The sequence below is a fragment of the Trachymyrmex septentrionalis genome, unplaced genomic scaffold, assembly GCF_001594115.1.
Source record: "Trachymyrmex septentrionalis isolate Tsep2-gDNA-1 unplaced genomic scaffold, Tsep1.0 scaffold80, whole genome shotgun sequence".
In the NCBI taxonomy this organism is placed as follows: Eukaryota; Metazoa; Arthropoda; class Insecta; order Hymenoptera; family Formicidae; genus Trachymyrmex; species Trachymyrmex septentrionalis.
Window position 1 is genome coordinate 3,054,505 of NW_017305988.1, and position 13,044 is coordinate 3,067,548.

At 34.9% G+C, this 13,044-nt stretch overlaps 1 protein-coding gene across 5 annotated transcripts in view; it reads left to right on the forward strand.

Annotated features, from left to right (window-relative positions):
• The window catches only part of LOC108754705 (titin homolog), a 22,447-nt gene extending 11,061 nt beyond the window's left edge, over nt 1-11,386 (forward strand). For 3 of the 5 annotated variants that reach the window (XM_018497204.1, XM_018497207.1, XM_018497205.1), the window contains 5 exons: nt 1,739-1,971; nt 2,066-2,509; nt 4,242-4,381; nt 6,866-9,427; nt 10,171-11,037. In XM_018497204.1, the coding sequence (XP_018352706.1) occupies nt 1,739-1,971; nt 2,066-2,509; nt 4,242-4,381; nt 6,866-9,427; nt 10,171-11,037 (4,246 nt within the window). Of the gene's footprint in view, nt 1-1,738; nt 1,972-2,065; nt 2,510-4,241; nt 4,382-6,865; nt 9,428-10,170 lie in introns of all 5 variants that reach the window. The other 2 variants (XM_018497206.1, XM_018497208.1) reach the window with 2 other exon arrangements.
• The last annotated feature ends 1,658 nt before the right edge of the window (nt 11,387-13,044 follow it).

Here is a 13,044-nt window from a genome sequence, read left to right on the forward strand (position 1 = left end):
TATAATGCAGTTTTTATCATCAAATATTGCTTTATTAACATAATAATAGTATGAGAATAAAGTATAAATATGATATAATATATTATAGGACTGTATATGTGATAACACTATAGAAATCAATGCCTTAAACGGTCTAGCTGGATCTTAAATGCTTGTACGATTTTTTGTGAATTTATATACTAATATATATGTAGTCCTTTGAAACGCGCGCCGAAATGATTTTTCAGTCTTGAAATGCTAACTCTACTAAACTACCACAGTAATATCACGAATTAAATTGACGACTAGCAATTTAACGATTTGATGCTTTTCCGCATCTTCGAACAATCTTAATAATGCTGAATGACATATTAAAATCTGTAAATAATTAATTCTTATTGCGAAAAATATTACCTCGACCGGGAGTTGAACCTAGATCTCTTGCTTTCCGAGTGAGCGTCTTAAGCCTTTAGATCTCATGCCTCTATGGTCTAAAGGCTTAGGACGCTTGCCCAGAAAGCAAGAGATCTGGATTAGACTCCCGGTCGAGGTAATTTTTCGCAATAAGAATTAATTATTTACAGAGTTTAATATGTACACTCAGTATTATATTAACCCTAGCCAACCACTCTTGGGTCCAACGTACCTTATGCGATTTTTCACATTGCTTAACTTTTTTATAATATAATTTGAAAACCTGGATTAAGGCTGAAAAAAACTTTAACTGTCCATAGATATGATACATGTGACTAGCTTGTAAGTTTTCGGCGTTCTATATTTAATAAAAAATCCCTTTATTTTTTATTAAATATAAACGTTTACTGCGTTTCGGGTAGTATAAAAGTAAGTATACGAAAATCTAGGATTAAAAAGAATTATTTCGATATAATAAGTAGTACAAATTTTGTAATCTCTGTCAGTCTTTGGAGATCGTTCGGCCACGGTGGATGTATTGCTTTAGAGCGAGTGTTTGAATCATTCGCTAAACTAAATCCTAATAAACTTAATTATATATAATATAAAATGATATATATTTTTTCTAATAATAAAATTTTATTTATTAATTGTAAACTTATAATATGTAGATTTTTCAAAAATTTCGATTTTCGCACTGATTTCTATAGCTAGTTATAAATATATGGTTCTCAAATAACGTAAGTAAATATTAAGGCGACACTACACAATCAATAATACTGCCAGTATTAACAAATACTGACAATATTATCGATCTTGTGCAGTTAATATTGATAGATTGATGTAAAGTACTAATGATGATCTGGATTTTGATTCTCAAGCATCAATATCGCTTTATTCGCATCAGGATCCATGTCACAGATGTCACAATACAATAGTTAATGTATGTCAAACTAAAATAAAATATGTATATTGTCAATAATACTGATCGTGTGGTTGAAAAAATACTAAAAATGTTGATGCATATTGTCAGTAATACTAAAGCCCGATCTATATAAGACGCAAAATGCAGATCGTAAATGAAACGTATTTCAGATTGTAGACCGCAATACGTAAGATACAGGACGCAGGATACAGAACGCAAAAATGGAAGCTTATCCAATTTTCTGCATCCTGTGTTCTATGATCTGCATTTTGCGTCTTATGTAGATTAGACTTTTTAGTATTACTGACAATATACATCAATATTTTTAATATTTTTTCAACCACTAAACGAACGAACCCTTAAACATCGTTGCTACTTAGATACTTTTGATTAAAACTTAATAATTATTTTAACATACAGTCAGATATCAGTTCAACAACAGTTACATAACAAGGATGAATTGAAAACGGAACAAGTAAATGAAGAAGAAGAAGATGACGAAGATGATGAGGAAGATAATTCAGATTCGGAAGACGATCCGGATCGATTATGGTGTATCTGCAAACGGCCACATAACAATCGATTTATGATATGCTGTGATGTTTGTGAAGACTGGTTCCATGGAAAATGTGTACATGTCAGTAAAGCTATGGGTAAGTATATATATATGACGAGAGAATATGACGAGAGAAAATATTTATTTTAATTTATGTTATACGATATTTATTTTATACAAATGTATGATAGGTCAACAAATGGAGGAGAAAGGCATAGAGTGGGTTTGTCCAAATTGTCTAAAAAAGAAAGCCGAAGAAGAAAAGATAAAGTCAAATTTGCAATCGCTATCCGGAAAACAAAAAGCAAAAGTCGAATCAGCGGGTGAAAATTCATTATCGCAAGATCTATTACCGAAAGAAATATCTCCGTCGAGTTCTTCCATTGACCACAGTGTTGCTTCAGCTTCCAGCACAATGCAATGTGTTGTTTGTAAGAAAGAAGCCAGAAATTCTAGCATTTATTGTTCAGATGCGTGTATTCTTGCACATGCTCAGGAAACTTTAACTAAGGACAAACCCGTGCCATCTGGATCAAATATAAAGTCTGCAAAATTGCCTATGTCAGAAACTACGAAGGCAAAACACGAGACTAGGGTAGTAGTCTTTGATAAAAAAACTGGTAAAGTTCTTACTGGTAAGTTAATCACATATGATTCTCATTAAATATTAAAAATATTTAAATTCCTCTATTCTATATCAAGTTTTTTTAGAAATTTGATTTCTTATATGTTGCTACTTTATTATTCATTTTCTATGTAATCACATGGAATCATAGCAAACGCGATATCTTTCGTTTTTTACTTGTTTTGTTTCTATAAATTGTTTGTAGATATATTTTATTTTGCGTATTTATCATTAGATAAAAGTAAGAATTCAGAGGAAAATTGAGAATAAAATGGAGTTGTTCAGAATAGACGGACTTCATTACATATGCATGCATATACAGGGTGTTTATAATTTTCTACTATCTCTCGAACTGTTTGTTATTTGAAAGCAAAATGTTTTAAGTAAAATCTAAAGCCATGGCACATGAAAAACTTAAGAAAAACTTAAGCAGTAAGAAAATAAACATGTTGAATTTGTTACTGCTTACTTTACGAACTCATGGTCTCTACTGTGATTGGCCAATTCACTTACTGCTTATGTTTTATTGCTTAAGTTTTTTGTATGCCATAGTCCTTGCTCTATTTCATGGGAGACATTTTATGGACACACATTTTTTCCAAGCAGAGATGTTTCTGAGATTTCAAGATGATGTTTACTTTTTAAAATGAAACAGTATCTTTTTTTTTTTTTTAGTTAGTGCGTAAACCCTATTTATATATATAGTTTATTGATCTATATATTGGTCTTCCAAAATCATTCAAAGCCATTTACGATCATTCAAGCCTTTTATTTTCTTATCAGTAAACTTCAAAATCTCCTGGAAGATGTTCCACTTGTCATTAGAGTACATACTGATGAGTGTATGGCAATTGCCCACGATTCAATTGCGCACAAGTTAATCACAGCGTTAAAAAAAAATAACCCTAAACTCCCTATGCAGAAGTCGCTGTGATTGGCAGTGAGCAATTACTACAGTGCGCAATTGCATCGCCCCATACTGATAGTACTTCTCATAATGATCCAAATTAAAAAATGTTTAGTCATTGGATAGGAAGAGAAAGTATGATATCCTTCTTACTAACAACAAGTTCTCGGATCTGACGACTGTAGAGTTTTCTTGTAGAACTTTATAAAAAATAAAGTGTATCAACAAGAACTCATCATTTCTGATAATGAAGATCCAGATATCATAATTGCCTGCCAATACAAATTATTATACCGCATCCACGGAGAGAATGTTTGGGCAGCTTAAGATTACGACAATAATACATGCAGAACTCAATAACGCGCTCGAGTCCTCCATTCTGATCACAAAATGTGTGGATCATGATAGGTCTCTCCCTAGACGCGATATAGGGTAACTTCTTCCTAACCAATTGGAAAATATTTTGTTGAGTATTTCTCGAACTCGGTGGTCATTATAAGGAGCACCAGCATGTTGGAAACATATTCTTTTGCTGATGATGAGTGGAACGTCTTCGATAGATTTTGAAATTTATTGATAAGAAAATAAAAGACTAAAATTTTAAACAATTACCGAGAATTAAATGACCTTGAATGACCTTGGAGGATATATCTATATAAGTCAATGAACTTTCTCGAAGCAGGCTTAACCTTTTTAAGTTAAGAAAAAGATACTGTTCCAAAAAACAAACAAAGATCACCTTCAAAACTTTGGTAGAACTTCACCTAGACAAAATTGTATGTGTTTTGCGCGCTTGCCTATGTACGTGTGTGATATACATGACTTATTATTTTAGGCGCAGATGCTCCTCTCAGATCCAATTTGCGAACATGGTTGAAAGAGAATCCAACTTTTGAAATAGTAGAGGCTAATAACATCAATACACTTCAAATAGGCGGAAAGCTCGTCACGCAGATCCAAACATCTGGAAAACCTGTACGTGTTAAATAAAATAAATCTAACAATATATATAAGTAAATTAAAATTTATATACAAGATATCATGAAAAAGATCGAGACGTAAAGGATAGATAGTGTATATACTCAGTAAGAATTATTTAATGAGCATATTGAAAGATTTATTCTCAGATTAGAAGCAATTTTTTTTACGTTTGCAAAACAATTTATTTGTTTGCTTCTATATAAAAATTATTACATGCGATAAATAAAAACGGAATTATCTTATACATTTTCTGATGTTTAAGAAAAATATTCTGTTTCTTCCATTTTCGTGTTTATTTTATAACAAATCGTCTTATTATTTTGCTTTAAGCAAAAATGTAAAATAGTCATTTGTTTTAGCAATTACATATTTATTTAGCAATTATTCAGATTAAATTTAATAACATCAATTGTTAATCTAATCTAAGAAGTGACAGAAGAAATGCACTTTATATACATAGGATGCTTCAAAATCTATTTTTTTTTAACAATTGGGTTCTCTGGAATATTCTAATTGCAAGATGAAAATTGTAATACATACAAATGTTGCGGCTGTAATAGTTATTAAATTATCAGAAAATTTATAAATTACAGATGAAATTTCGCGCGCTCGGGCATAGTGACAAGTGCTATCACGAATTGGAGGGGAAGGGAGGGGTTTAATGAAAGATTAACATAAATATGCAATTTTTTTATTAAGACATTATTTCTGTGTTTCTATACAGAATCCTTGTGATTACACATAATATCGGAATATAATAGTACAAAATATCAATTTAATTTTATGAAACATGTGTCGGGTCTCAAAATAAATTCAAAATCGTATTCATTTCTCTTGTATTATGGTAAAAATTTTAGAAATAACTTTTTATTTAAAATATTAATGTATGTTTGTATAACAACTTACAGCGTTTCCCATTGTGAAAATTAGTGCAACACTGGTGGAATTAAGTACAAATCGTTTTACATATTTTTAGTGTTAATAATTGGATCGTTTTAAGATTATGAAATTATCATAACAACAAGGAATGTAATTAAAGGATTAAATTATTTATTAAAAATATATGAATTAACTTGTTTTTAATTTGTTATAATTGCACTTAGTGTTTCGCTAGTTTTTTCATTGAAAAACGCTTTTAAAGGCCACCCACAATAGAAAAAATATTAGAAACAGAAATAAGTATTAGCCCCGGATCTACAATACATTTTTAAGCCTTAAGCCGTAAGAAATTGACCAACTACGGTCGAATGCGAAGAGAATAATTAATTGTGATTCATCCATTTCTTATGGTTTAAGACTTAAAAATCTATTGTAGATCCGGGGTTATTCTTCATTTGACTAGTTGGTCAATTTCTTACGGCTTAAGGCTTAAAACACCTATTGTATATTCGGACTAAGATTTTAACCTATCAAAATTCAGTTACACTGGAGTACACAGTTTCTGATAAATTGAACTATTAATATTTCGTCCATTGTGCATAGGATTTAAACGTTCTTAAAGGCAAGAACATTTGTTACATCATCATGCTTAGCAGATAAAAGTTCTGTGATTTGTGAATTTTAATTGCTTATAATTTAAAAACTATTATTGCCTTGACATTATTGTGCTTGACATTATTAAACTTTTCGTCTTAGAATACAATATATTAAAAAAAAAATTTTTTAAAAGGAAATGCAAAGGTTTTGGGACATCCTGTATCTACGGTTGCCACCTTTTAACTAATGTCTTGCTGGTAATTAGCTGCGTTCAACAGAGAAAACTGATCAATGAGCGTGATTCTTTAATATAATTGGTTTCTACACATTTCGATCTAGCGAAGAACTAAAAGTATGAACTAATTATATTAAAGAATTACTAAATTATCTCAGCTCTCTTTACTGAATACAGCCAATAGAGATATAATCACTTGTGCGGAAGTTTTCAAATCGAATGATTTTCATCAGCATTGCATAAAAATTTGCAGCTATTTTTGTTTTCCTGTAATATGCCATAAATAAAAGCATCAACTTATTAAAATTCTGACTTCTAATTCAGAGTTAATTTTCTTACTACGTTCATATATTAGATATTTTTTGTTCAGTTTAATGAGTACTTTCAGATAATCTTGAAATTTTTTTACGTAACTTGTAAAGGGTGGGCCATCTATTGGTACGTTTTATAATACGTTATATAATAATTGGGGTGACCGAATGGCATACTGTAAGGCCAGTAGAGGGAGCCACATGAACGAAATCGTTTTTCATTCTTGACGCGGATACTTTTAGCTTCACAACAAAAAAAAAATTAATAAAAAATATCAATGTATGCTCATTTGATCGCATTTTTAAAAACGTACCAATAGATGGCCCACCCTGTATTTTTACTTATACAAAAGTGTGGGTAAAAAATAATATAAAATATTTAGAATTTCTAGATTATTTAGAAATTTCTTTAAAATATATCTTAAATTAACGGAAAGACATGGGAATTGTTTTCAGGCAAAAATTACGCAGGTATCTCCAGTTAAAGTGCAAAATATGCCAAAGACGATTTATACCAAGGTATCTGGATCAAAACAAACTGTTTTAGCACCCAACAAGAAAATTACAATAATTCCCTCTATGCAACAAGTATCATCGGGCAGTAAAACGGCACAGCTGAAACAGACGATAATCACTACAACGCCAGGAAAGAATCCTGTAACATTGAAAACATCAAAGAACGTCACACAGACGCAATTGAAAATCCAATCAACAGGTTCGCCAAAGCAAACGCCGATTAAGAAGCAAGAATCAAAGTCATCACCGTCTCAATTGAAACAAATTAAGTTAACACCGGTAAAAAAGCCAGAAACAGAACCTATACGAGTGAATATCCGAAAATCGCTGACAGAATTACTATCCAGCCGTATAAAAGAAACTGAAGATCTGAAACTAACTGATGAGGAAATTGCCGATTTGGCTTTTAACATAGAATTCGAGATGTACAAGTATTTCAAGGACACCGGTTCTAAATACAAAGCGAAATATAGGAGTCTAGTATTTAATATAAAGGATACCAAGAATCTGACATTGTTTAGAAAGATTGCGGATCACTCATTAACTCCGGATGCGGTAGTGCGATTAAGTCCGGATGAGATGGCCAGTCAGGAATTAGCCGAGTGGCGCGAGAAGGAGACCAAACATCAGCTGGAAATGATAAAGAAGAACGAACTGGATTTGATGGCCCAGGCCAAGTCGATTGTTGTTAAGACTCACAAGGGTGAACAGATAATCGAGAACGATGGTGGAATCGATCACGTTGATCCTAAAACTCCGGTGCAGGATATCGTTTCTGCATTAAATAACGGCGAAAACATAAGTTCCACAGTTGACGATTTGAAGGATAAGAATAAGGAGGATAAACTAACGGCGCAAATGGAAACAAAAAAATTCAAGAACACAGACGATCGGAAGAAGAAGGATAAAGAGAGAGGAAGAAATCGCGATAGTGCAAAGTCTAAGAGTAAGGATCGACGGGAAAGAAGTCGCAGTCGGCATCGTCATAGTCGTGATCGAGATCATAGCAAGACGCGAGACAAGAGCAAGGAGCGAAAATCTAGCAGAAATAAAGAGAGCAAGCGTGACAGAGAGCGAGAAAAGGATAAAGATCGAGATCGAAACAAAGATCGAGACAAGATGAGTAGAAAGGAGAGCAGGGAGAGAGAGCGACAGAGAGAAAAGGACAGACACAAGAGTAATGACAATCGTTCTAGAAATCGTAGCGGCAGTAGAGAATCTAAGGACATTGATAAACGGGAAGAGGAACATAAAAGAGAAACAGAGAAGAAGAAGGAGATATCCCCACCACCTGTGGAAAAACTGATAGAAGACCGTCTGTGGCGGCACATAGAAGACGAGGCGACAACGAATACGATTGATGGAAACGATTCCGATATATCGGACAGAGAACCCAGCTCTACTGTTACGATTAAGACGCCCGATATCAATGAGGAATCCGAGAGAGACAAAGAGCAGATTACAGACAAGGAAACATCAACGAAGGGCAGTTGGCAGACTGTTTGGCGCGGTTTTGTTAATATGGTTGATGTCGCTAAATTCTTTATAACCGCGCAAGAAGTAAGTGGTAACGCCAAGGATCTTATGGACGATTTACCAGATACTGTCGACGTTGTCGGTAGGATCAGTCACGAGACTGTTTGGGATTATATTTCAAAAATGAAAAGAAGCGGCTCGAAAGAGATTCTAATCATTCGATTAACAGCTGCGAATGACGAAGAGAAGATTCCTTACATAACTCTGTATAGTTATCTGAACAGTAGAAGCCGTTTGGGCGTTGTGGGTAATGTTTCCAAAAATATCAAGGACTTTTATATAATGCCATTCTCGAATCAGAGTACGATACCGTCAGTTCTAATGCCGCTTAACGGTCCGGGATTTGAGGAGCACCGGCCACATCTACTTCTCGGCATTATAGTTCGCAACAAGAAGAAGCGATTGTCAGTTGTGTCGACAATATCTTCGAAAATGTCCAAGACATCCGATAGAAGTTATACTCCGCCGTTAATCAGCGTGCCAAAGGAGAAAACCTTGTCGCCGTCACCTTCTTCATCTCCCATGTTATACAAAGCGACCGCGTTAGACTCAACAAAAGAGAAAGCGCCGGCGGCAGTAACACAAATGACTTTGGAATCTTTGAATAAGGCACACATAGGTATGTCGCGCGGCGTTATAGATACTGCAACGATATGCAAGATTGTGCCGGAATTATCATCAAAGATCGACCTGACCTCATCGCCCGGTAAAGTCACTTTGGACGATGACGGAGATGAGCCATATAGTCCTGGCGAGATGGACGACGATATAAACAATTTGCAGCCCACTGTTGACAATACCGTGGGTATCTTATCTTCATCCAGCAAGAACTCCACAGAGTTACAAAGAAAAATGGATGAGTTGAATCGGCAGATCGAGGAGCAGAAGCAACAAATTGAGGAACAGAGGCAACAGATACAGAACATTAGCTCATCGTTTCTCGATGAAACAACTCCTACTTTGCCGGTGAGAATTTCCACTTATTTATTTTGCAACCTCAATTTGTTATCGCGTCTACGTCTTTTTATTTACCTTTTAATTACCTTGTATAAATAAAATTGATTTTGAATTCTGCTGCAATACATCCCGATCTAATTTCCTAAGTTGCACTAGATTCTTACTCTTTGAAAGACCTCTGAGTTTCTTATCGTCGTAGATATTAGAAGCCTTATGTTAATCAAACTTTATGAGGAAGTTGACCATTTAGCAACATGTAAGAGAATTGAGTCAACACTTGTATAACATAGAATGAAGATAAATTTTTCTTATTTTTTTATGAAATCCTGGTATGATAGCTGCACCCTTATATTGTCGTAGAAAATAATATCGTAAATTGCGATCTTTTTAATGGTCCGTATCAGAGAAATATATGCATCTTCAAATAATCAAGTCAATCATTCGAAGTAGATATCTGTAGTAGCTCTATTCATAGATGTAATCTTATTGAATAAAATTTTTTGAAATACATTTATGGAATGTAAAAGTAGTAGATTTATTCGATAAGTTTTCTATTAAAGCTGTAATGGATTTTACCTGTTAATTTCTCTATTACTTGCCTAATAATTTCTAATTAGTGAAATATAGACGGATTTTTGAAAATACGCTTGCTTGTTTCCATTAATCACGCGCGTCATCGATGCGCGATCAATCATGAGAATTTCCACCTTTATTATCTACTCTCTGTATATCTTCATCTACAATTGTTTCAGGGTTTAGGATTAGATCCGCCCACCGACGCTTGTGAGGAAGCTTACAGTCCATCAAATGCGCGGTCTTTTACGCCTCCGCCACCTATTTCCAAATTCACGCAGCCTATCCTCGATAAAGTCTCAGACATTACTATACCGCCGAATTTACAAGAGATCCTGGCAAACGTTAAGCGGCAAGAATCTAAAGTAGATCCTTATCTTCCGTCTAAGCCTGGCGCGTCATTCTTACCCACGCTCTATCAAAACCCGGAGAGATATTCGCCTTCGCCTTCTTCCAAGATTAGTCAATCAGAGAAAGCGTCGCTAGAAGTTCCCAAGGAGAGCAAGAGTACATTGAGTACTTTGAGCGATCTGGATTTGATCCGAAAGGCGGAAGAAGAATTGGCTGCAGTCGCGGCAGCGACGGTAGCGCAATCTGTAGTGTCAGCGCTGCCACCGTCCTCTTCTTCTTCGTCGTCATCGTCATCGTCATCGTCAACATCATCCTTGCTCGTTTTAACGCCGCCGCCTGTTGGTTCCGTAAGTGACGCACCGATATCGCCTCAGATTCTGTCGTCACTCCCGCTTTCCGCGGAGCCTACATTGGAGGCGAATAAATCATACAAGCCAAGTCCTTCGGATTCTTTCAAAAAGAATTTCACTCCCGAGCAGCCAAAGCCGCCCGGTCTTGAAGATGAAGATTTTCCCATTTTTCCATCAACTCCGCCGACAATAGACGTCTCTAAAATGACATCCCACTCAAAAATTTCATCCAAAAGCGGTATTGTGCTGAACGTCAAACGGAAATTGAGCGACAGTGATAGCTCGTCGTTACCCACTAGATTACCGAGGACAAAATCGCGCTGGGGTCAAAGACCATCCGAATAAGACAATATAAGATCTGTTTTCTGTGCTCAACTAGTGTATAACTAGTTTTGGAACTTAAAGTGAGATAGCTATGTTTGGCGAAAGCGGAAAAGAGAGTTTTAGTGCAGTCTACTGCAGGAATAAAAAATAGACGTATAATTGTTGCGGTCTGCGATCTGCGATTTGCTGTATAGTAACTTTCCGACATATATAGTCTTTCTACGTTCGCTTTCTACCTAATGAATGTTTGTCTTGTACGAAGTGAAATTGTATTTCTTTTGCGCAAGGAGGAAAAAATGAGCCAATAGGACGATAAACTACTAAAAGAGTTTTGCTATATTTTAAATATATAGAAGACAAGGCGATCTCTCTCTCTCTCTCTCTCTCTCTCTCTCTCTCTCTCTCTCTCTCTCTCTCTCTTGTATATATCCGTGCGTGCGTGGCATTTGTATACGATAAACGAAAAAGATATGAGAGTGAAATTATTAGTATGGTTAGGGAGGGAGGGGGGGGGAGAAGAGAGGGAAAGAGAAAAAAGGGTGGAATGAAAATGAGATTGTAAATTGAAAGCTTATACGATAGTAAATCGTATGTATTTCCATAAACGTTTGTTGAGAAAAACACTATATTTTCAGTATGTATCAAATGTAGAGATGCAAGAAAGGGTTCTTTATTATGGCTGCTTTCTTTTTTTACGAAATACAATTAGTACAAGTATCGTTATTCTACCTTCATTATTCATTGAATATCAAAAAAGATAGAATAATGTTTGTGTCGATTGTGTCTTTTAAAAGAAAAACAGCCTATTAAAAGTGTCAATACTTTTGAGTTACAAATATCAATAATGGGTGCTTTCCATTTAGTGACACAAGTCTGCACAAGCATCATTCCATCTTTCTTTACATTTAGTAAGTAATAACGATAGAACGATGTTTGTGTCGACTTGTGTCATCAAATGGAACGTACCTAGTAATTATTGATGCTTCCGATTGACTGTTGCAAAGTAACAGTTGTACAATGCCCTTAGAAGTACATTTTCACAAACTGCTCAAATCTATCATTCCAGCGACAAAAAGGATCACGTGATCAAAATTAATAATATTCGATATTGTTTTTATCGCTGAAATGGTCAGTTTTTAATGCCTCGTGAAAATGTATCTTTAGAAAAAAAGACAGCAATTCCATAATATGCGTTTTGTTGCTAGAGTTTTGTCCGCAAGAATATCCTGAATTGTATGTACCTTTCTCCAGCAATTCTCTATTCGCCGTATTTCTTCTATTCGCTAGAATGAATTCTTTACGAGGAGAAAGAATGTATCTTCCAACGTAGCTTCGTGTTTATTGACAACGTTAACGAGAGGAAGACAAAAACTAAAGAGGATTAAATCCTTTTTGGCAAACACAAGATAGTTTTGAGAGATCATCTAATCTAGATAAATCACACATCTGTCGTTTGCATTGAAGCTAACGTTATATAAACGCGAAGCTAATTATTGCTGATGTATCAGCTGCTGTTCAACGTATCAACATATAATACTGGATGGAGCATGCAGCGAAATCTCTTTGATCGTCTTGACAGGCCTAAAAAGAGTAAGGTAAATGTTTCGGCACGGAACTCTTTTCTACTATTGTCCTATTGGTCGAATTGTTTCAGGAGAGGGAAGACATGCTATTACCCCGAAACATCCTTTTTCTAAATCTGTCAAGATGACTTCAATGCTATGCTCCATCCAGTACTATATGTCGATGGTTTAACGTATCGCCAAGGTGTGTGTAAAAGCGATCGAGGTTCAGATACGATGCATTTGCAGTGTGACACTTGCACGCTCATGTGTGCTTGAATCAGTGACTGGTACCACCGAAAGTATGCATATTATTTTTGTAAATACTAAAGCGAAAAGATGAGCAAAACTCTGCGATTGTACTCATGTCACCCTTACATATGACGCAGTTTCTGCGCTCTGGGCATGTACATGTAAATGTGCTGCGAATTCAGTTTTATATATATATATACATATATACAATACA